The sequence below is a fragment of the Podarcis bocagei genome (assembly GCF_964188305.1).
Source record: "Podarcis bocagei genome assembly, chromosome: 12".
Taxonomy (NCBI): domain Eukaryota; kingdom Metazoa; phylum Chordata; class Lepidosauria; order Squamata; family Lacertidae; genus Podarcis; species Podarcis bocagei.
The window spans coordinates 55,624,842-55,648,403 of NC_138137.1; the positions used below are offsets into that span (position 1 = coordinate 55,624,842).

The following is a 23,562-nucleotide window of genomic DNA, read 5'->3' on the forward strand; positions in this document are numbered from 1 at the left end:
TCTTTTTCCATATCATTGCTACCACCTGCTTCCAGGCAGAGAGCCAATGAGCAAGAAGGCAAAGGCATCTTCCACTCCTCACCACCACCTTCTTCTTTGGCGATCCCTCATAGCCGAGTAAGATTGTCTTCCATAAACACGGTCTTAACAGTGAGTCCTGTGGAGGACAATTCTGGATCCACAGGTCCTTCCACAGTGGGGACTTTGGTTTCCAGGTGGGAGTTGATCACGGTGTGGATTTGCCAAGCATGCCTTCCTCTTAGCCCGTTTCTCCCTTGCGTCCTGAGTTTGAGTGTCTTCAAAGCCCATGACACCTTCAGTAAAGGCTGTTCTCCAACTGGAGCGCTTGCAGGCCAGTGTTTCCCAGTTGTTGATGTTTATACTACTTTTTTTTAGATTTGCCTTGAGAGCCTTTAAACCTCTTTTGTTGACCACCAGCATTACACTTTCCATTTTTAAGTTCGGAATAGAGAAATTGCTTTGGAAGACAATAATCAGGCATCCACAAAACATGACCAGTCCAACAAAGTTGGTGTTGAAGAATCATTGCTTCCACACTGGTGATCTTTGCTTCTTCCAGTACACTGATATTAGAGTGCTCTGATGGTGTTTCCTGCTTGGCAGGGGGTTGGACTCGATGGCCCTTGTGGTCTCTTCCAACTCTAGGATTCTATGATTCTAGTTTGCCTGTCTTCCCAAGTGATATGTAAGATTTTTCAGAGACACCACTGATGGAAACTTTCGAGGAGTTGGAGGTGGTGTTTATAAGTGGTCCATGTTTCACAAGCATATAGTAAGGTTGGTAGTACAATAGCTTTGTAAACAAGCATTTTTGTTTCCCTGCGAATGTCCCGGTCCTCAAAAAACTCTGCACTTCAATCGGGAGAAAGCCGCACTCACAGAGTTCAGGTGATGCTGGATTTCGGCATCAGTGTTGACCCTTGTGGAAAAATAACTGCCTAGGTAGGAGAAGTGATTGACATTTTTCAACGTTACACCATTGATTTGTATTTGTGGCGCTGCAGAGGGCTTGTTTTGTACTTGTTGGTGCAGCACTTTGGTTTTTTGGATGTTGAGCGACAGGCCAAGCTTTTCGTAAGCTTCTGTGAAGATAGGGTGGTTTGGAGGTCATCCTCTGAGCGTGCACACACTACGTTGTCATGGTGGATGAACAAGCGGACTGCAAACTCATACAGATAATCAACTGAGGCTGCATCTGCACTAGGCATTTAAAGCATTACGGTACCACTTTAAACAGTCATGGTTTCCCCCAAGAATTCTGAGAACTGCAGTTAAAGGTCCTGAGGGGTTGTTAGAAGACTCCTGTTACCCTCACAGAACTACAATTCCCACAGTTCTCTAGGAAGCAGGATAGACTGGTAAACCATTCTGGAAAGTGTAGCTTGGCTGTAAAAGGTATCGTGTGCATGCAGCCTCAGTGTCAACTTGCAGTTCCACTTCTTTGGGGTTTATTATCTCTCCCCCCATCCCCGATTTCCTCCTCCTGAATGTTTAAAGGTCAGAAGCGAGTTGTGCCACTCCTGATGCCCTCCAAGAGGGTTGGTAGTGGGCGTGAAGGTTATAAATCATTGCCAACTGCATGACAAGAACACCTGTTTGGAACAGCACACAGTACTGCCAGCATGACAAATGACATTCCTTTGTTCTTCCCTCTGTTTGGAATACTTTGAGTATTCAAACAGTCGGTTACTTCAGAGATGAATGCGCTGCATTCTAAATCAAGGGCTGGTCTACACATCCCCAAAAGATCATGTGGTACCGTCATCCTGGAACAGGACCGCTTGAAACTTCTTGGCAGATCGCATCCCTGAATGCTTTCCTACAGAAAATGCCCTTGCATGTGGAAAAATACGTTCTCCTAAGATACATGCCCTGCAAACATGGCTCAACTGAACTAGTGGTGCCAAAGCCCTTCCTCTCCACATCACTGGATTCCTGTCACTAAAGTATACTGTTGTTTTTCTTTCAGAGATCTACTGTAGCTTGCACACCTAGAAATATAATTTGCCTGTTCTGTGACTCCCCGATATTTTTCCCCCTGATGCTTCCCCTTCTCCACCAAGGCTAAACACTTTACCGTAAGAACCAACAAAACCATATCAATTTATCATACAAAACTGAACTAGCTCACGCATCTGGGAGAAAATTAGTTTGCAACTTTTGCCTATGGAAGTCTTGCTTTCTACAGGCTTGCAGTTAAAATATATATATTATTATGGTTTGGAATTTGATGGCACCCCAGTTGTGGGTCTTCTTCCACTTGGAGGCCTAAGTGACCACAACATTGTTGGAGTTTTGCTGCAAAGTGGAAACCCATCTGTCTTCTAGAGCCCTTGGAGGTCAACTCTGATTTTGCTTGCGTCTCTTTTCGTACTGGAACTCAAGTTGTTACTGATTATTGTCGTTCTTGTTATATGTTCATTTCATATTTTATGGATTCTGTTTTTATTGTTGCTTACTTTATGTTAACAGCTTTGGACTCATTTTTGACAGAAAGCAGTATATGAAAAAAACTTAAAAGCAAGCAAGTAAATAAAGTAGGGGCAATTTCTTCCAGTGGAGAGCCAAGCACTCCCAGAACCCACAGTATTCAATTTGCTAATGGATTCCAGCAGTGGCTTCATGGTGGAGGCACCCTTTAAAAACTTTTTTTGTTGAACTGGAGAGGCTGAAATGTTTCCCTACTGAATTCTTCACATTTTTAATACCTGGTTTGTGTCAACTGGTTCTCTTACACAATGAACAACATCTAACAATGCATATTCCTGCTAGTTAGCATGTGAAGGCGTTAGGACCATAGAGCTGTATTGCTGATAGGCAGAGTCAGATGATATAAATGTAATTGGTAGAGAAGGCCCAAGGATACTGGTTTGCAGAATGATGGTGGTGCTGGAAAGTTGCCCGTTAACCTCCCATATGTAATCCAACTAGCACATGACGATGACAGCTCCTCCTTTGTAAATCTCTTTGACTGTGATGTCAAAACTGTTTCTGGAGGTAGATGGCATTATGTTCTGCGTGGTTAAGATTATAAAAGCAAGCAGTGCTGTTTGTTGACAATGATCTCGGCACAAGGACAGAAGCACTCTAGGCAAAAGTCCAATCTTGTACACCAGCCATCAGGAGGGATCCATGCAGAATTTATCTCTTGGAAGCACTGTGAGGAATGCTATTGAGTGTTGTTGCACTCTTTAATTGGGTGGTGGGTCATAAACTAAGTTTTGGATCATAAACAATAGGGAAAATCTTCCAGGTTGCCAAAACCCACATCATATTTTTGAAATTCTGGTGGATCAAATAGAGAACTGAGTTCTTGCCAGGTTTAGGGTGCTTTATAAACTGGGCAAAGCACTGGTGCAATTGAGGAGAAGAAAGATATCATGTTTCCCCCAACAGCAGACTTGGGTGGCATGAGGATAGTTTTAATTATGGAAAGGCGGCAAACAGATAAAATGGCAGTGCTAGTGATGATCAAATCACTCCATTTGAACAAATCAATTATTCCTTCAATCTCTATTCATTTAACTTAGTAAAGGTAAAGGGACTGCTGACCATTAGGTCCAGTCGTGACCGACTCTGGAGCTGCGGCGCTCGTCTCCTTTTATTGGCTGAGGGAGCCGGCGTACAGCTTCCGGGTCATGTGGCCAGCATGACTAAGCCACTTCTGACGAACCAGAGCAGCGCACGGAAACACCATTTACCTTCCCGCCGGAGCGGTACCTATTTATCTACTTGCACTTTGATGTGTTTTCGAACTGCTAGGTTGGCAGGAGCAGGGACCGAGCAACGGGAGCTCACCCCGCCGCGGGGATTCGAACCGCCGACCTTCTGATCAGCAAGTCCTAGGCTTTGTGGTTTAACCCACAGCGCCACCTGCGTCCCCATTCATTTAACTTACAGTCCACCTATTTCCAAAGTAGCTGAGCGTTTGATTTAAAGGAATGGCATCAAAACATTACATGTTATAAAACTACTTTGACTTTTGTAAGCTATTGAAACACATTTTCAGCATTTGAAACTGGCAGGAGGCGCTCCCACCTTCCCCATTTTTCCAGTTTGTGATAGCCTCGCAACCTATGCCAGGGGTCAGCAAACTTTTTCAGCAGGGGGCCGGTCCACTGTCCCTCAGACCTTGTGGGGGGCCAGACTATATGGGGGGCAGTGAACGAATTCCTATGCCCCACAAATAACCCAGAGATGCATTTTAAATAAAAGGACCACATTCTACTCATGTAAAAACACGCTGATTCCCGGACCATCCGCGGGCCAGATTCAAAGGCAATTGGGACGGATCTGGCCCCCAGGCCTTAGTTTGCCTACCCATGACTTATGCACACACTTTTTCCAGATTTCTAAGCTGTGCAATATGAAACCAGGTTACATGGCCACTGTTTTTGACTTGAGCTTCACATTCCCATCTTTGCTAAAATAACCACGTTCGTTACGCCAGTCCTGTCAGCCCTTTGCTGCACTTTCTCACAGCTGCTGAGATCTATCCTAAATGAAAGGCAGGATATTTTATTTCTCCCTCACCCGAAAGGAAACTTCATTGCCAGCGGAAAGACCCCAACCTTTCCAACCTATGGCCAACGTCTGCCATTAACACCCCTATTTCTGCTGAGGCTTTTGAAAGTTACCTTCAGATGTGGGAAAATGTTTAAGGTCGGTGACGGTGCTGAAGGGACATGCCGCAATCGCTTGTAGACCTATACTTGTGTGTTGTGGGTTAGTGGTTTTCATTAAACTATCATGCTTTTTGGGGTACTACAATATTTTAAAGGGGTTCCTAGGATATACAGTAGCTCAGGGCTCATCCAGGCTTCCTTTTGTGCCACATTCCTAGGCACAGGTCTGGGATTTAAAGCCCTGTGTGTGAGTGATTTGTTTTGTTTTTGTCTCAGCCCTTTTCCTGAGAAAAGTTGCATTTTATTGCTGAATCACAGCAAATGGCAGCTGAGTTTTCTGCAGATTGCCATTTGCTCCAATTCAGCAGTAAAATGTGGTTTTCCCAGAGAGAGCACCGGGACCAAAAAAACCCACATGTTTGGACATGGGGCTTTAAATCCAGGACCTGTGCGTGGAAATCATGGTGCTACAGGAAATCTTGATGAGCCTTATGTGGCAAAGTATCTGCATCACATGCAAAAGTCCCAGGTTGAGTCCTCTGTAGATAGGTCTCCACCCCCATTGTTCTGCCCGGACACTGAGGTCCAGCGCCGAGGGCCTTCTGGCGGTTCCCTCACTGCGAGAAGCCAAGTTACAGCGAACTAGGCAGAGGGCCTTCTTGGTAGTGGCACCCTCCCTGTGGAACGCCCTCCCACCAGATGTCAAAGAGAAAAACAACTACCAGACTTTTAGAAGACATCTGAAGGCAGCCTTGCTTAGGGAAGCTTTTAAAGTTTAATAGACTATTGTATTTTAATCTTTTGTTGGAAGCCACCCAGAGTGGCTGGGGAAACCCAGCCAGATGGGCGGGGTATAAATAAATTGTTGTTGTTGTTGTTGTTGTTGTTGTTGTTGTTGTTGTTGTTGGGCTGGGAATCTCCCCTGTCTGAAACCTTGGAGAGGTGCTGCCAGTCAGTGTAGACAATACTAAGCTAGATGTGCCGATGCTCTGACTCAATATAAGACAGCTTTTGATGTTCCCAAGCGTTCCTTTATGTTGAATGACGCAAACGGTCCTTACAGTTCAGTCCTCTGACTGGCAGCACCCCTCCAAAGTCAGCAGTCTTCCCCATCCTGGCTACCCAAGTATCTTCGCCTGCAAATGGAAAGAGCTTGACAAGAAGGTGCAATGCATGCACACTGCCCCTAGGGCTAATTTGCCACAGGCGTCCTTGATCTCTCTGGATCTCTTAGGAGCAAACTACACATGACATTGTGCAGACTTTTTTTAAAAAAAAAGTGTGTCCTTAAACTGGACAGTTTTACTTCTAAGAAAAAAGAAGCTGTGGAACTCTGATCTGAAACATGCTCCAAATCCAGTGTGATGGCCTGGGATTCGAACTCGGAGGCTGAACCTGAGGAATCCCAGCCTGCACAGGATTCCCTTCCTCCAGAACCAGCTGATCCGGGGCTGGGGCTTGAGCCTGAAGGGTCCTCACCTGTGCCAGATCCTCAGGAGCAGACACCAGCTGAATCCGCTCTGGCTCCTGAGGTGATGGAGGACCCAATGCCTGCAGGTGCTCCACTCTCAGCCCCGTCAGAGGAAGCTGAGGTTGCCTCTGGGTCCGGTAACCCTCCAGCCTCTCCTGGGCTGCAGAGGCTCAGGACAGAGAGGTGGAGGGAACTAAGTTCCTGCAGGAGGAACGCTCACATCCAGGCCAGGAGAGGCGAGTCACCAGAGGATCGGGGCTGCCCTATGCCTCGGGGCAGATAAAAGCCGGCCAGCCCAGTCCCAAGTTGTGGGAGCAACATTGTTGGTAGCCAGTTCCTGCCTGAACCCTGTCCTGCTTTCCTGCTGGAGCTCCTGACCTCATCTGACTCCCTGCCCTGCACCCAGCTTCAGCTTTGACGGACTGCCTCCATATTGCACCTTCGACCTCGGACTGGACTCGGACCTCGCCACTCGGTTAACCCCCGGGACCAGCACATCCAGACTGGGTCCCTCAAGCAGTTCCTGCTGAAAATCCACAGCCATGCATTTGAAACACCTGATTTCCACCCCCCAAAAAATCCTGGGAACCGTAGATTGTTAAGGGTTCTGGGAATTATTATTATTATTATTATTATTATTATTATTATTATTATTATTATTATTATATTTTATTAGGTTTTATCGATAGAAAAGTTTAGAAAAATACAAAAGCAAAACAAATACAAAATACAAAAATACAAAATACAAAAATACAAACATTAAGGACAAAAAAGAAAAAAAAGAAAAAACACATATAAAAGAAAAACAAAATTTCCCTCTTTCTTAATCTCTCATCTTTAGTTAACTTATTTTCCTGACTTCCTCACGTCTCCCTTTTTTGTATCCCTTTTTAAATTTGGTTCAGCAAATTCATATCCTATTAGTTTATCTATTATTAATCCCCTCTTACATTTTACCTTGTTGCTAGAACCCCTTCAATTCATTTCAATGTCATCAGCATTCAAAAATTTTACAGTATTTCTGCAAATAAAATTTAAATTTCCTCCAATCTTCTTCCACCAACTCTTCTCCCTGGTCTCGGATAAGGGTTCTGGGAATTATAGCCCTGTGAGAGATGAAAACTATAGTTCCCATTATTCTTTTGGGTGCATGTTGTGGACGTGACCAGAGGACACACTGTCCTTGTCAGAGGACCCTAGAGGATCTAGATGTGTTTTCTGAGGTGAAGCATAAGAGAGCTGAGGCCTCCTGTACTGTTTTTCAGCTCAGGCTGAGTGCACTCAGTGAGGGGGCGGCTTCAAGGGCTGCTGCTCTTTGAGGCTATGTTTGTGCCTGGGGACATCTGTTGCCATGGAAGGCGAGGGAGGCCCTGAGGCTCGTGGTTCACAGGCTGCCAAACAGCTGCCAGACCATTGCAGCCCTTCTGTCACTGCCTGCCCAATACCTGATGGACATCGACAGGCTGGATTTAAGTATCGCACTTTTGCTTGCCAGCTCTCAAGAGAAACAAACCCACAGCGACTGTATGATCCTTCAGCACCCTAATGCTGTAATCTTTGCAGATGAGCAGTAAAACCACTTCACTGCTGGAACGTCCCATTGATAGACGTACTGTGTCCGAAGGCCTTATCAAGCCATGCCTGCTCTCAATTCTAAGGTGGCTTTAGAAGGCAATGGAGTTAAGACCTGCCAAGGAAGCTGGGAAATATCTTCATGTACGCGACAACGGCGGCAAGAGTCTTAATAGCACAAGGATGGAAGAATGAGGAAATCCCGACTAAAGAACTATGGCGAGAGAAACTGATGGACAATGCAGAATTGGCAAAATTGACATATAAACTACAGGACAAGGATAACTGTGACTTTAAAGATGAATGGGAACCTTTTACAAAGTACTTAAAGAAACAACAAAGTGAACTGGACTCCTTGGCCGGTTTTGAATAAACACTCACAAACTTTTTACTGACAATAACCAGTCAGATAAATTAAGGATCTATACAGTTTTGTAACATGCAGAGAATCGCATTTGTAGAGAAACCAGAGATTGGAGGTGAGGGAAGTCGGGGGGGGGGGTTACTTTTGGGGGGGGATTCAAGGATGATATGTTTTAAGATAATATGTTTTGTTTAAACTCTGAATAATTTTTTTTCTTTAAAAAAAGAAGAAGGCAATGGACTTGTTCATCAGAATCTCAGGCTTGAGAAGGCCAGGAGTCAATCTTTTTCCACCGCTATGAGGCAGGAACATTCATTCACCAGACCAACCCAATCAACCTGGACAGTCCAGAAACTGAAAACACTTACGCTTTGATAAGGGCTGTAGCTCAGTGGTAGATCATCTGCCTTGCATGCAGAAGGTCCCAGCTTCAATCACCAGCATCTCCAGGTAGGACCAGGGAAGATTCCCCTGCCCAAAACCCTAGAGAGCCACTGCCAGTCAGTGTAGACAATACTGAGCTAAGGGGACAAATGGACTGACTCAGTATTAAGTAGCTTCCTATACTTGTGCTAGGGGACAAGGGTGGTGCTGTGGGTTAAACCACAGAGTCTAGGACTTGCCGATCAGCAGGTCAGCAGTTCAAATCCCGCGACGGTGTGAGCTCCCGTTGCTCGGTCCCTGCTCCTGCCAACCTAGCAGTTCGAAAGCACGTCAAAGTGCAAGTAGATACATAGGTACCACTCCGGCAGAAAGGTAAATGGCGTTTCCGTACGCTGCTCTGGTTCGCCAGAAGCGGCTTAGTCATGCTGGCCACATGACCCGGAAGCTGTACGCCGGCTCCCTCAGCCAGTAAAGCGAGATGAGCACCGCAACCCCAGAGTCGGCCACGACTGGACCTAATGGTCAGGGGTCCCTTTACTTTTACCTTTATACTTGTGCTACAGAAAGTGCTAAAGAACAAATAGCTCCAGGTGGCTCTGGAAAGAAAGCCAACTATGAACTGAAAGGTAAGGCAAAAATCCCAGGTTTGGGACCAGTCTGACTTCAGAAGCAAACCAAGTGGTTGCTGTGGTGAAGAAGGACCCGTGAGAAAGCATGTGACCCTAGAACAGGCTTCCTCAACCTTAGCCTTCCAGATGTTTTGAGACTACAAATCCCATCATCCCTGACCACTGGTCCTGCTAGCTAGGGATCATGGGAGTTGTAGGCCAAAAACATCTGGAGGGCCGAGGTTGAGGAAGCCTGGCCTAGAACCTTCTGCAACATTACCAGGGATTCTGGGGGTGAAAATTTGGGGTTGCTTGGGGCAGCCAAATGTACCATAACTTAGTATCAGAGCAGAAGCTTGACATACAGAGGATCCCGCATTCTCTGGCATCTCCAGTTAAAATTTTGATGGGAAAGAATCTCTGCTGAGATCCTGGAAGGGTCCTAACAGACAGTGCGGACAAAAGTGAACTACATGAACAAATAGTGCTTTGGCAAATCTAAGAACATAAGAAGAGCCAAGGACCCTTGCACTAGAACAACTCTCATCTCCTGCAGTTTCCAGCAACTGGTATTCGATAGCATTCCTGCCTAAATCTGGCAGTGAATCAGGCTTGCTCCATACTGCAGCAATAAAAAGGTAAAGGGGACCCCTGACCATTAGGTCCAGTCATGGCCGACTCTGGGGTTGCGGCGCTCATCTCGCTTTATTGGCCGAGGGAGCTGGCGTACAGCTTCCGGGTCATGTGGCCAGCATGACTTAGCCGCTTCTGGCGAACCAGAGCAGTGCATGGAAACGCCGTTTACCTTCCCGCCAGAGTGGTACCTATTTATCTACTTGCACTTTGTCGTGCTTTCGAATGGCTAGGTTGGCAGGAGTTGGGACCGAGCGACGGGAGCTCACCCCAATTTACCCCAAATGGAACTGGGACAAGAGAAGATGGCATCTGCCAGCAGCGAAATGACTTTTGGGTGGATTCGGCATAAACACCAGCGTGTGAGGAGATACTGCAACAACAGCGGAGAGTCATACATATAAAATCCACACAGAAACACATCATTGCTTATTTCAACTCGCTTGTGGAAACAGCTCAGAGGCCATGAAAGAAGGAAGGTTAACAACAGGAAGATTTAAAGTAACTATTGGAAAGACTATTGAAGGCAGAAGAGATATGAGATGATCAGAGACACACACACACCCAAACTTGAAGCATGGGAAGTCCCAACAAAAAAATTATAATTAAGGCAGAATATTTGGACTATTTGATATGTACTTGCATAATTTGGAACATTCAATGTGATTTGATTGGATTGTTAAAATGGGAAACTTAATAAAAATGATTTAAAAACAAAAAACAACAACAAATGGAACTGGTACATGCCATTAGCCCAAGCCATAGCTACTCACCTTTGACTGTGACCAGCACAGAGCTGTAGGTTTGCCCTGCCAGGTTGGAAGCCGTACATGTGTAGAGGCCATTGTCAACCTGTTTGCAGAAGAGGATCTTCAGCACAAAATTCTCCTGCTCATCCTCGTAGATGATGTGCCTCCGCCCTTCGAGGATGACTTCGCCATCCTTCTTCCAAACAATCTCTGGCTTGGGCTCTCCCGTCACGTAGCAGCTCATCTTGGCATGTTTCCCCTCTGTGACGGTGAAAGTACGTGTCGTCACCCCGTAGTAAGAACCACCATCGCCCCGGAAACTCTTTGCCGTCAAACTGGCGGCCCTCTCGTAGTCAAGGGAGAGGCTCAGGCCGAGTTTCGACCGCCCTTCCATGGAGGTGTATGCCGAGGAGATCAGAGAGTCGGCAGTGGTTAGGTCTGTCTTCCTGATTTCTTCTCGCCTTTTTTGCAAGTGTGAGAGCAGAGGAGAGGTCTTGCTGCTGTCTGCGTCTATAGCGTGCCTTGTGCCACCTGGGCTGTAAGAATCTGGCGTGTCCACCACCAACGCAGCTGCTGCGCTGGTGGCCCCAAGAGGGTTCTCTGCACGGCAAGTGTACATCCCGCTGTCCACCAACCGAGTGCTTTGGATCTTGAGGGCATTTTTCTCCCCCTGGGTCTCAATCTGGATGCGGTTGGACTCTGACCGACCGCCCAGGTGCCTCCCGTCTTTCTCCCAGTTCACCGAAAGGGGTGGGCTACCCTGGACAATGCATTTGAACATGGCGTCTTCTCCCATGATGACTCGGATAGAAGTGGGCTTCTGGATGAAATAAGGTGCCGATTCTGTCACAGTGGTCTGCTCCCCAACTTTGATGCTAACTGCGGCAAAAGCTTCCCCAATCGAGTTCTTGGCCCTGCAGATATATTGACCGCTGTCGTCCAGACTCAAGTCATAAATGGTTAAACGATATAGGTCGCCGTCTTCCACCATTTTAAATCTTCCCCCTGTCTGGATAGGAAGTTTATCCTTCTCCCAGCTGACCAGCGGGATGGGATTTCCAATGATCTGGCAACTGAGTGTGGCATCTTTCCCCATGGATACCACAAAGGCCTTAGGCCTGGTCAGGAACCTGGGGACGCCACTGTAGGAGCTGAAATCCATCTTGATGGCCTGGAAAGGGGGAAAAAAGGGGGGGAAGCAACTGTAAGAGCAATGCCAGGTCTTTTTTTTAACCCTCCATAGAATTAAAGTATCTCACAGCAGCCACAAAAAGCCTGAATTTCTGGACCATAATGTTTCCAGCTTTGAAAAACGCATCGCCTGAGCTTCAAGTTGGTCTCCCATTACAGAGAATCCCCACCTGATTGCTTCAGGCAGTTAAGCCTGAAGACATTCAAAGCCAATCTGTCAAGAGTCTGAGCGGAATTACAAAATTTCATTCACTTGAGGAGGATATACATATACATATACATATACATATACATATACATATACATATACATATACATATACATATACAATGTTATACCTCATGTTACGTTTGCTTCAGGTTGCACGTTTTCAGGTTGCATCCTGCAGCGACCCAGAAGTAACAGAACAGGTTACTTCTGGGTTTCACCGCTCGTGCATGCACAGACGCACAAAGTGACATCACGTGCATGCGCAGAAGCTGCTAATCGCGACCCGCACATGCGCAGACGCCCAGGCGCGGGTTGCGTTCTTTTCAGGTTGTGAACGGCCCTCCAGAACAGATCCCATTCGCAACCAGAGGTACCACTGTACAGTTGGATGCTAAAACATTCACCATCAGCAAGCTAATGACCATTTCACTACAACTGGAAATAGGAAACATTCATCAATCTCATATAAGGTATACCTGAAGGAGCATTTCCACCCCCAGTGTTCAGCTCCAAGGGCGTTCTGGCGGTTCCCCCACTGTGAGAAGTGAAGTTACAGTGAACTTGGCAGAGGGTCTCCTTGGCACCCACCCTGTGGGGAATGCCCTCCTCCCATCAGATGTCAAAGAGATAAGCAATTATATGACTTTCCAAAGACATCTGAAGAAAGCTCTGTCGGGAAGTTTTTAATGTCTGATGTTTCATGATGTTTTTTATATTCTGTTGGAAGCTGCCCAGAGTGGCTGGGGCAACCCAGGCAGATAGGCAAGGTATAAGCAATAAATTATAATAATATTATTATTAAGCAAGTGGGGGCATGCTCTGGATTTCTTTTTGGGTAAATCATTTCTAGATAACTTTTTGTTAATACAGTTGGAAATTGACCACTGAAATGAAAATTGCAGGATAAGACATTGCATGTTATGATGACCAGTCCTGTTATGACCAATCCAGAGGCTGCCCAGACAAGATTGGCTCAGGTGTTGCCTACAGACCATCGGCTGGCAATCTCTTAAAGCGGGGTAGGCAATGGGGTGTCTTCCAACTAATCCAGAATGCGGCAGCTAGACCGGTGACTGGGAGCGGCAGCCGAGACCACATAACACAGGTCTTGAAAGACCTACATTGGGCTCCCAGTACGTTTCCAAGCACAATTCAAAGTGTTGGTGTTGACCTTTAAAGCCCTAAACGGCCTCGGCCCAGTATACCTGAAGGAGCGTCTCCACCCCCATCATTCTGCCCGGACGCTGAGGTCCAGCGCCGAGGGCCTTCTGGCGGTTCCCTCATTGCAAGAAGCAAAGCTACAGGGAACCAGGCAGAGGGGCTTCTCAGTAGTGGCACCCACCCTGTGGAACGCCCTCCCATCAGATGTCAAAGAGATAAACAACTACCTGACATTCAGAAGGCATCTTAAGGCAGCCCTGTTCAGGGAAGTTTTTAATGTGTGACATTTTAGTGTATTTTTGGTCTTTGTGGAAGCCGCCCAGAGTGGCTGGGGAAACCCAGCCAGATGGGCGGGGTACAAATAAATTATTATTATTATTATTATTATTATTATTATTATTCCAAGTGCTGTGGACTATAAGTCATCCCTAACCACTGACCATACTGACAGGGGCTAGAAATGGGAGAGAATTTTGGTTCAGTTCACTTTCTAATAGGAACATCCCAAATTCATACTTCTTGAAACTTCTTGAACCAAAACACAGCTCTTCTTTGGAATTCACATTTCTGAATTTTGTAGCGCACTTCTCCAACCAAATGATGTGTACAACAATGTAGGAGTGTGCCTGTTTGAGAAAATAGCATACAAAAATGCATTACACTAGGGGAAACTGCATACAAAAATGTATATTAGGCAAAATTTGAACTAAAATGTTGGTGAATATTCATGAGGAATTCTAAAAAAAATGCAAATTGATGCAGAAATGGGATGAAGAATAGAAAAATTAGAAACTGAGAAACTGCCAAAGTCTGCCCATCCCTAGCTGAGGCTGATGGGAGTTATAGTACAAAAGATCCAGTGGGCACCACCGTGCTTCATATATTCAGCTCTTTGTATTTTCCCAACCAAGTCCACTAAAAGTTGCAGTATCCCTCATCCCCACACTGAAAAACCACAAGCACAATCACCACTTGTATGCACATCTCTCAAGAAGACTGAGACAAGTCATCATACCACCAAAAATAGACTATAAAGCAAGTACACACCCCAAAAGTCTGACTAACCCTCCCAAATTAGGAGTTTGCACTGAGTTAATCAACTCAGTGGGAAACTGATATCATTGGGTCCAAATCTGTGTCTTTGGTTATGTTACTGAAAATCCATTCATCATTTCAACCCAGTTATTATCAGTTCATGAATCACAATGCGAAACGATGCCTTTATTTCGACTATCTGGTGCTGGAGATACAAAATGCAACTACTAGCTTTTGTATCTCCGAGAGATGGTTAAATTCTTAGCAACTGAAAAACGTAAGAGGACCCCTAATGGATCAGGCCATAAGTCCATCTAGTTCAGTATGGTGTTTCCCACAGTGGCCAAAATCTCACAAGCAAGACATCATTCATTTTGTGGTCTGATGCTCTTTCATGTTGTTTGAAATTGTCCGCTAGGGTCAAAAGGAGCCCATTTGTTATCGCTAACAAAAATTTTATATTGTGGATGGTTGCCATTAATTTGATTTTGGACTGATTTTAGAACGAATTGATTTTAGAATGCTGTATTAGTTTTATTGTTGTTAGTCGCTCTGAGCCCGGCTTCGGCTGGGGAGGGCGGGATATAAATAAAAATTATTATTATTATTATTATTATTATTATTATTATTATTATTATTATTATTATTATTATTTCTGGTATCCCCCAGCAACTGGTGCTCAGAGGCATACTTTCCCTGAAGCTGGAGTTTGAATATAGCCATCATATATTACTTACCATGCCATGTTCAAGATTCTTGTATTAATTTGCATGTTCCTTAACAGCTCAGGTCTAGGACACCCCCATATCCCTGCCTGCCTGATCACTGGGTGGTTATCAGCAGCTCCTAGTGATGATTTGTTTATTTTAAAATATTTTAAAATAAGTAAATCAGCACTAGAAGCCCCTGAGAGTACCTGGATTTGAAAAGCCAACTAAGGGCTCACCCTTTTCTTGCCATGTTTCTAGGAACAGGTCTGGACTTTAAAACACCATGTTCAAGTGTGGTTTTGTCATTGCAGCTGTTTATAGAATCATAGAATCCTAGAGTTGGAAGAGACCACAAGGGCCATCGAGTCCAACCCCCTGCCAAGCAGGAAACACCATCAGAGCACTCCTGACATATGGTTGTCAAGCCTCTGCTTAAAGACCTCCAAAGTAGGAGACTCCACCACACTCCTTGGCAGCAAATTCCACTGTCAAACAGCTCTTACTGTCAGGAAGTTCTTCCTAATGTTTAGGTGGAATCTTTTTTCTTGTAGTTTGGATCCATTGCTCCATGTCCGCTTCTCTGGAGCAGCAGAAAACAACCTTTCTCCCTCCTCTATGTGACATCCTTTTCTATATTTGAACATGGCTATCATATCACCCCTTAACCTCCTCTTCTCCAGGCTAAACATGCCCAGCTCCCTTAGCCGTTCCTCATAAGGCATCGTTTTCAGGCCTTTGACCATTTTGGTTGCCCTCTTCTGGACACGTTCCAGTTTGTCAGTGTCCTTCTTGAATTGTGGTGCCCAGAACTGGACACAGTACTCCAGGTGAGGTCTGACCAGAGCAGAATACAGTGGCACTATTACTTCCCTTGATCTAGATGCTATACTCCTATTGATGCAGCCCAGAATTGCATTGGCTTTTTTTTTATTTGTGTGTCTGTTTTGCCCTGGTGCTATAGTAGGGAAAAACTGGATTTTTCTTGGATTGGGTTTTCCACCAACTGCTGTTTGCTCCTTTTCAGCAGCAAACCACAGTAGGGCAAAACAAACAAACAAACAAACAAACAAACAAACGCCTTGAAGACAGAGCTTTAAAGTGCATTCCTGGGCCTGGAAAGAACCACTGCCTGTTTTGCAGTTCCCTTGAACAGGTCACCAAGCCAAAGGGGTGCAGAATTGAGAAGATCCATAACTGAGAAGATCCCTTTTGGGGTGGCTAATTTTGGCCTCGCACAGGGCGCCGTATTACAAAATATTACCAAAGCCCACCCCTGAAAGCACAGCACAAAAGGAAGAGTGGGTGTGGCCTGAGTCGGCGGTCAGCACTGTGTGTTGTAGCAGCGTATTTCATCAACGAATTATGTGCATCTTGAAGATTTCACTTTTGTCTCACCTGAAATTCCTGGCAAGTCAGTTTCACTAGTATCATGAAGGAGAAATTCTTATCCTTCTTTATCTCCACAGCTTGCATGATATTATAAACCTGTATCCCTTCCCCTTGGCCGCCATTTTTCTCAACTAAAAATCCCCAAATAAATTTTAATGTGAAAAGTCCTCCCAGATTATTATATTATATTATATTATATTATATTATATTAATTATATTAATTATATTATATTATATTATATTATTATTTTAATTTTCCACCCTTCCCGCCACCCTTCAACACACACACACGGAGCTCATTTTGTGTCCGTGGTTCTTCCCCTCCCCATTTTTATCCTCACAACCACCCTGAGAGGCCGGTTAGGCAGAGAGGCAGTAGTGGCAGGCCCAAGAGACCTTCATGGCTGAGTGGTGAATTCGAACCATGGCCTCCCAAGGCTGTAGCCCCACACAGTAACTCTTACCTCACACTGGCATGGGGCGACTGTGTGGAAATTTCCCCCCTCACGTCACACGGCTTGTTTGTATCTTGTGTAATTCAAAAAGCAGTACAGTGGTACCCTGGTTTACAACCATAATCCATTCCGGAGGTCCGCTTGTAAACCAAAACAGATTGTAACCCAAGCATAGCTGTCAACTTTTCCCTTTTTTTAAGGGAAATTCCCTTATTCCGAATAGGATTCCTTGCAAGAAAAGGGAAAAGTTGACCCAATACGCGCTTTTGCCAATGGGGCCTCCCAAAATTTTTTGTTCATAATCCCCCCCCAAAAAAGAAAGGGTTGTAATCCCCAAAAAGGTTGCAAACCAGGAAACGCACTTCGGGGTTTGACATGTTTGTAATCCAAAACGTATGCAAACCAAGACGTATGCAAACCAAGGTACCACTGTCCCTTCTCTAACCATGGCCCCCCACCACACCCCACACAAATTTGAGCCCCAGAAAAGCTTCCATTGAAGAGGGCAGCTGCCTTCTTCTGAGACTGGGGGCGGGGGGCTGGGTGAGAGAAAGTTACCTCAGAAATTGGTTTTCAAAAACTACAAACTGATCTAGCACCTGGAATCAATAAGCTAATTTCACATTTAGCATCTGAAAGCACTGGATAATGCCTTTTCAAAGGGCCAGGAATAAAGCTGCTCCTAGCACAAGATAAGGGGCTGCAAAGAAACACTAGGCTCACCAGAGTGGTGCATGCTCTAGTTATCTCTAGTTATCTCCCGCTTGGACTACTGCAATGCGCTCTACGTGGGGCTACCTTTGAAGGTGACCCGGAAACTGCAATTAATCCAGAATGCGGCAGCTAGACTGGTGACTGGGAGCAGCCGCCGGGACCACATAACACCGGTCCTGAGAGATCTGCATTGGCTCCCAGTACGTTTCCGAGCACAATTCAAAGTGCTGGTGCTGACCTTTAAAGCCCTCAACGGCCTCAGTCCAGTATACCTGAAGGAGCGTCTCCACCCGCATCGTTCAGCCCGGACACTGAGGTCCAACTCTGAGGGCCTTCTGGCGGTTCCCTCATTGCGAGAAGTGAGGTTACAGAGAACCAGGCAGAGGGCCTTCTCGGTAGTGGCGCCCACCCTGTGGAACGCCCTCCCTTCAGATGTGAAGGAAATAAGCCGCTATCTCTTCTTTAAAATACATCTGAAGGCAGCCCTGTTCAGGGAAGTTTTTAATATTTAATGCTGTACTGTTTTTAACACTTGATTGGGAGCCGCCCAGAGTGGCTGGGGAAACTCATTATATGAGATTATTATTATTATTATTAGGCACAAGGCCTCTAGCCTCACTAGTTAGCTTATAGGTCTCTATGTGCATCAACAGATTTTGCTTTATTAATTTGTAAAGCGCTTTGAGTTTTTTTGCATTCAAGCGGTGAATAATTTTATGAAATAGGCCCGCACCCTGTTTTCACAGTGGCCAACAAGATGCCCATGAGAAACCTTCAAGCAGGTCCTGGGTGCAACAGCACTTTCCTCACTTGTCATTTTGCACAACTTGCATACAGAAGCACACCGACTCCAATAGCGGAGATAGAACATAACTATTGTGTCTAGAAGCAATAATCATGTCGAGAAGCAAGTAGCCTTATCTTCCCTTTCAAAAAAATCATCTAAGTTGCTAGCCATCACCACCTCTTGTAAGAGCGAATACCATAGATTAGCTGTCTTCTGCAGTAGAAATAACTAAATTAATGGTTCTTATTACCCTGAGTAGTGCCAAGTTAAAAACAAAAGAGGAACGCAAATGGGTAAAATTGATGGTAATTGCAGCCAGATAGGTTATAGCGAGTAATTGGAAAAATGCAGAAGAGCTAGGGGTGAACCAATGGAGGAAAAAACTGAATAATATTATAATTTTAGAATACCTAACTGTGAAGATACACAGAATGAAAGGGTTTAAGGTCAGTGAGAAAGTGGAGGATTGCTTTGAGAAGATATTGAACTACTTGAGTAGGTTTGAACAATTTTGGGCAATTAAAATGTTAACCTTGTGGAAGGAGGAGTGTAAAGGTATACAGAAGCGTACATATGGTTGATTTGAATATGTTATTATTGAATATTGTATACCCAATGTATCAGTCACCTGGGGGGGGGGGGTTCACTGTTTGTGTTTTAGTGGTTGGTAAAAAAGAATTTTTTAAAAAACAAAACAACAAAACTGTCTTCTGCATGAAGAAGTCCTTTTTTATTACAATATTATCTTCATAATAATACTTGGCAGGGGGTTGGACTCGATGGCCCTTGTGGTCTCTTCCAACTCTATGATTCTATGATTCATTTCCACAAAATACACCATTTTATCCACTTCTATCATGTCACCCCCTTATTTGCCTTTTCTCTAAATTAAGAAAAACAAGGAATGCTGTAACCTTTCCTCGCAGCAGAGTTGCTCCATTCTCTTGATGATTTGAGTTTGCTGTTTTCTGAACCCTTTCCAGCTCTATAATGTCCTTTTTTGAGGGTGAGGTGGGCAGAACTGCGCACAGTATTCCAAGCGTGCACCATCAATTTGTATGATGACATAATGATATTGGCAGTTTTGTGTTCAATCCTTTTCATAGTTATCTCTCTATTTGCATTTCTCATAGCTGCTGCACACTAGACCGACACCTTCATAAAACTATTCATTACAACCCCAAGGTCTCATTCCTGGTCAGTCACCAACAGTTCAGACCCTCCCCGCATAAGTGTATATGTGAGATTAATTTTGTAAAAAATTGCCCCAGTGTGAATCATCTTACACTTGCTTTCACTGAATGGCATTTGCCATTTTACTGCCCATTCACCCAATCTGGAGAGATTTGCTTTTAACTATGGTTTAACATTATGTGTGAAGTAGGTTGTGGGTAAGTGGAACTGGAAAGCTCCTGGTTTCATTTCATTTCATTGAGAATAACATCTGTTCATTTTCCCTATGATTTCAGGTTCTCCAAATGTTAGAAACCTGTTCCCTTTTTAAAATGAAAGCTGGGAAATCTGGAATTTATGGTTCATTCTTCAGACGGGGGTGGCACCCTGTAGACACCCACCCATGTGCTTATCCCTAAGAAAACCTGGAATGCACCACTAATGGGGCAAAAGACAAGGAAAACTCCAGGTGGCTGAAAATAGAGGCCCGACACATTTTGGAATTATCCATCTTTAAGAGTGTGTTTTAAGCAGAAACTCCAACCAAGTGCACAAACCCATTCATTTATTAATTTTCCATTTCAAGGACCTCCTGACTGTGTCACCCACCAGGAAGAAAAGTCAAGTGCAGGGGGGAAGGCCTGGAAGGAAGGGTTAAGGCACTGTTGGCCAAACTTGGCACTCCAGCTGTTTTGGGACTACAATTCCCATCATCCCTGACCACTGGTCCTGTTAGCTAGGGATGATGGGAGTTGTAGTCCAAAACAGCTGGAGAGCCAAGTTTGGCCAACACTGGGTTACGGGCTCCATGCCACTGCCTGTCCTTTATAATGATTTCCCCTCTCCACCTCTTTATTGCTGTTAACCAGAAGACATATTTGCTGTCAGCACATAGAGTTCCACACCACCCTTAATCAATATGGGGACACCCGATTCTGGCAAGTGTTGACCTTGTGCCCCAAAGTTAGGCCGCATGCTCATGCCACCCATGCCAGACCTCATACCAAAAGCCTAGAGTTGAGTTGAGTCAGCCATTTCTGCCCCAGATTGCTCATCAGCAAGCACAGATGCCTACCGCCTGATCAGTTTTCGACTTCCTCTAATCCTTATATAAAACACTGTCAGCTCTTCTCCTCTCTTGAGCAAACGGCACTACTTCTCTGATGTTACAATGCCCTACCCTTCAGAAACACGCTGCCGGCCTCTCTCTGTCACTTACTTCTTTCTGCCTGCAAACCTCAAACCCACATGCGCTGTGGTGGGTCTACTCTGCAAGTAACTCTTGAGCTACAAATAAACCTCGCTGTTCAGCTTCTATTTCTCTAGACAGTCTTCCCAAGTATGCAGAGCTACACACATAATTTTATTCAAGCACTTGGCATTTACAAGAGCTAAGCTAAGGAACATATTTGCAATACCAAGATTCAGCCACAGAATCTGTGCACAATAGTTTCATATGCTAAAGAAAGGGGCAATTTCATACTGTTGCTAAAAGCAGCCCCCTTCAAGACATCATATTCTATATTTCAGAGGAATGGGGTTGTAGCAGACTATCTATTCAAAAGATTGGCCAATTCGCCTCTAGAATCAATCTTTCATATTTAACTTGTTACCTGGGATTATTTCTTGATCAGAACTGCCAGGCTGAGAACATGAGAGTATCTTGGAGCATGTGCAAAATGGGGCTGTCTCTTGCCATTGCCACCTTACAGCCAGTTAATATCTTGACCCTCCTTCACAAAAATAGCTGTTTACTTTTCCTGTCTTGAAGGCTGAAATTTCAATTCAGTGGAACAGGGTCAAGATATTAACTGATATGCATGAAATTTCAGATATAGCTATATAATCCCTAGTGTAATAAGTTAAGACCATTGGAACAGGTATTTTCAAAATAAAGTTTTTTATGAACCGCCCTATTAGGCAATAATCTCCCCCCCCCCAGTGTGTCTCCCAACAAAAGTAAGACAATAAATAAATCTTTATTTCAGTGCAATCCTATGGCATTTACACTGTGCACACATCATTCATTTAAAGCTCAAACCCGCCCCCAATAAACCTGAGACCTGTAGTTTGTTAAGGGTGCTCAGGACTGCAGCCCCGAGAAGGGTAAACTTCCCAAGGTTCTTCGGAGGGGATCTTTAAATGTATAGTTGTGCGAACAGCTTTATTTCCAAGAAAATGGGCTTAGGCGTGCAGCTGTAGCAAAAGTCGCATTCCCTATACCTCCCTGTGTGTCCCACTGTAAAAAGCGCACACCTTCTATATGGATCTGCATTCTGCATAAATGCAAAAAGCAGGCATCACTTGCCATCACAGACACTCCAGGTCACTGAGCTACTGCTCTTAAAATAGACTCAGCTGTCATTCCCCATCTTTTTTCAGAAGCCCATCTGTAGAAATGCAAGCTGAGAACATGGGAGGAGGCTCTGGCAAGGCCAAAGACTAGCAGAAGAAGGGTGGCGAGGTCAGACAATTAACCGAACACAAAACTTTTTTGTGAGTCTTAGTACTTAGGATGAAAACAAGAATGGTGGTGGGAGGTAACCCTCAACATCACTCCAACACGGCACGTCCACTCCAAAAGAATTATCTCCCTCTCTTGGGCAGATACCAGCAACCCACACAGGTTACAAAATCAAAAGTTAAATATCCTGTTCCTTCAATCCTCCTACCCATCTTTTTCCAGTGCTGGTGAAACCACAGCCACAAGTCATATTAAGCCTAGAGGATAACTCTAATGTCTTGACCTTCATCTGTACTGCTAGCCCCAGCGCTACAGAAAACCACAAATAACATAGCACAAGACGCAAACAGAAAGAGAACTGGTTCCTGGCAAGCTTTTCCGGCCACACAGATTCAAACTGAAATTCAGGTCCTTACCTGGAAGTCCCGTTAAACCTGGAAGTAGTAAGCCACTTTCATCGGGAGAGCAGATCTTTACTGAGTTTGCACAAAGCGGGTGAAGCAGGTGCAAGTGGGCATGGGGAGACCAACAGAATTTGGGTCACCCCCCCCCCACCCAGCGTGAGTATAAAACAGAAACCCCAGTGAGGTAGGGGACGTGTTAAAGGTGAACCCCTAGTCCCACAGCAGAAGCTCCAGCGCTTAGAGTTTAGCCTGTGAGCAGCCCCTCCCTTGGGCTGCCGTCCTCCAGTCAAGTTGGATTGCTGACGTTCCTGCTCCTCTCCCCGCCCTGCCTCCGATTTCCAAAATAGCCTTGGGTGTCATTTACCAGGGAGATTAAATTTCATGTGGTGGAGAGACGAAAGGGCATCGCTTTAGGAAACCCACCGGGGGCAGACCAAAAAGCCCATCTCCAGAGAGCTTGCGTGCAGATAAACCCTGTCCATGGGGCTGGACCTAGTGCTGTTTCTCAAGTGCTTTCCCTGGAGCCAAGTGACAGGTGTCAAACTGGGAAATGACGAGGGAGTGTTACAAGCCTGTTGGCAAAAGCTGATCAGGCTTCTTGCCTACGTCAACTTCAGAAGGGGAAGAAAGAGGGGAGGCTGAGGGTGTCGTTCCAAGGGGCATTTCTGCTCCTGGATGTAAATTAAAAATATTATTGACTGAACCTTATTTTTGGCCTCCTATAGGCTGTAAGGGACATGGGTGGCGCTGTGGGTTAAACCACAGAACCTAGGACTTGCCGATTGGAAGGTCAGCGGTTCAAACCCCCGTGATGGGGTGAGCTCCCGTTGCTCAGTCCCTGCTCCTGCCAACCTAGCAGTTCGAAAGCACGTCAAAGTGCAAGTAGATAAATAGGTACCGCTCTGGCGGGAAGGTAAACGGTGTTTCCGTGCACTGCTCCGGTTTGCCAAAAGCAGCTTAGTCATGCTGGCCACATGACCCAGAAGCTGTACGCCATCACCCTCGGCCAATAAAGTGAGATGAGCACCGCAACCCCAGAGTCGATCACGACTGGACCTAATGGTCAGGGGACCCTTTACCTATAGGCTGTAACATGTGATGAACAGGCCTACTCCCAAAATTACTCAGTCCCAGGGTCAGACCATAAAGAAGGCTGATCGCAGAAGGATTGATGCTTTTGAATTATGGTGCTGGAGGAGACTCTTGAGAGTCCCATGGACTGCAAGAAGATCAAACCTATCCATTCTGAAGGAAATCAGCCCTGAGTGCTCACTGGAAGGACAGATCCTGAAGCTGAGGCTCCAATACTTTGGCCACCTCATGAGAAGAGAAGACTCCCTGGAAAAGACCCTGATGTTGGGAAAGATGGAGGGCACAAGGAGAAGGGGACGACAGAGGACGAGATGGTTGGACAGTGTTCTCAAAGCTACCAACATGAGTTT

General features: G+C 45.3%; 1 protein-coding gene across 1 annotated transcript in view; it reads right to left on the reverse strand.

Moving 5' to 3' along the window:
• OBSCN (obscurin, cytoskeletal calmodulin and titin-interacting RhoGEF) overlaps positions 1–22,369 on the reverse strand; it is a 285,408-nt gene extending 263,039 nt beyond the window's left edge. Inside the window, exons 1-2 of the mRNA XM_081163401.1 lie at positions 22,133–22,369; positions 10,452–11,598 (exon numbers count right to left, since the gene is read on the reverse strand). Of these exons, the coding sequence (XP_081019527.1) occupies positions 10,452–11,589 (1,138 nt within the window). The 5' untranslated portion in view covers positions 11,590–11,598; positions 22,133–22,369. The remainder of the gene's footprint in view (positions 1–10,451; positions 11,599–22,132) is intronic.
• Positions 22,370–23,562: the final 1,193 nt, after the last annotated feature.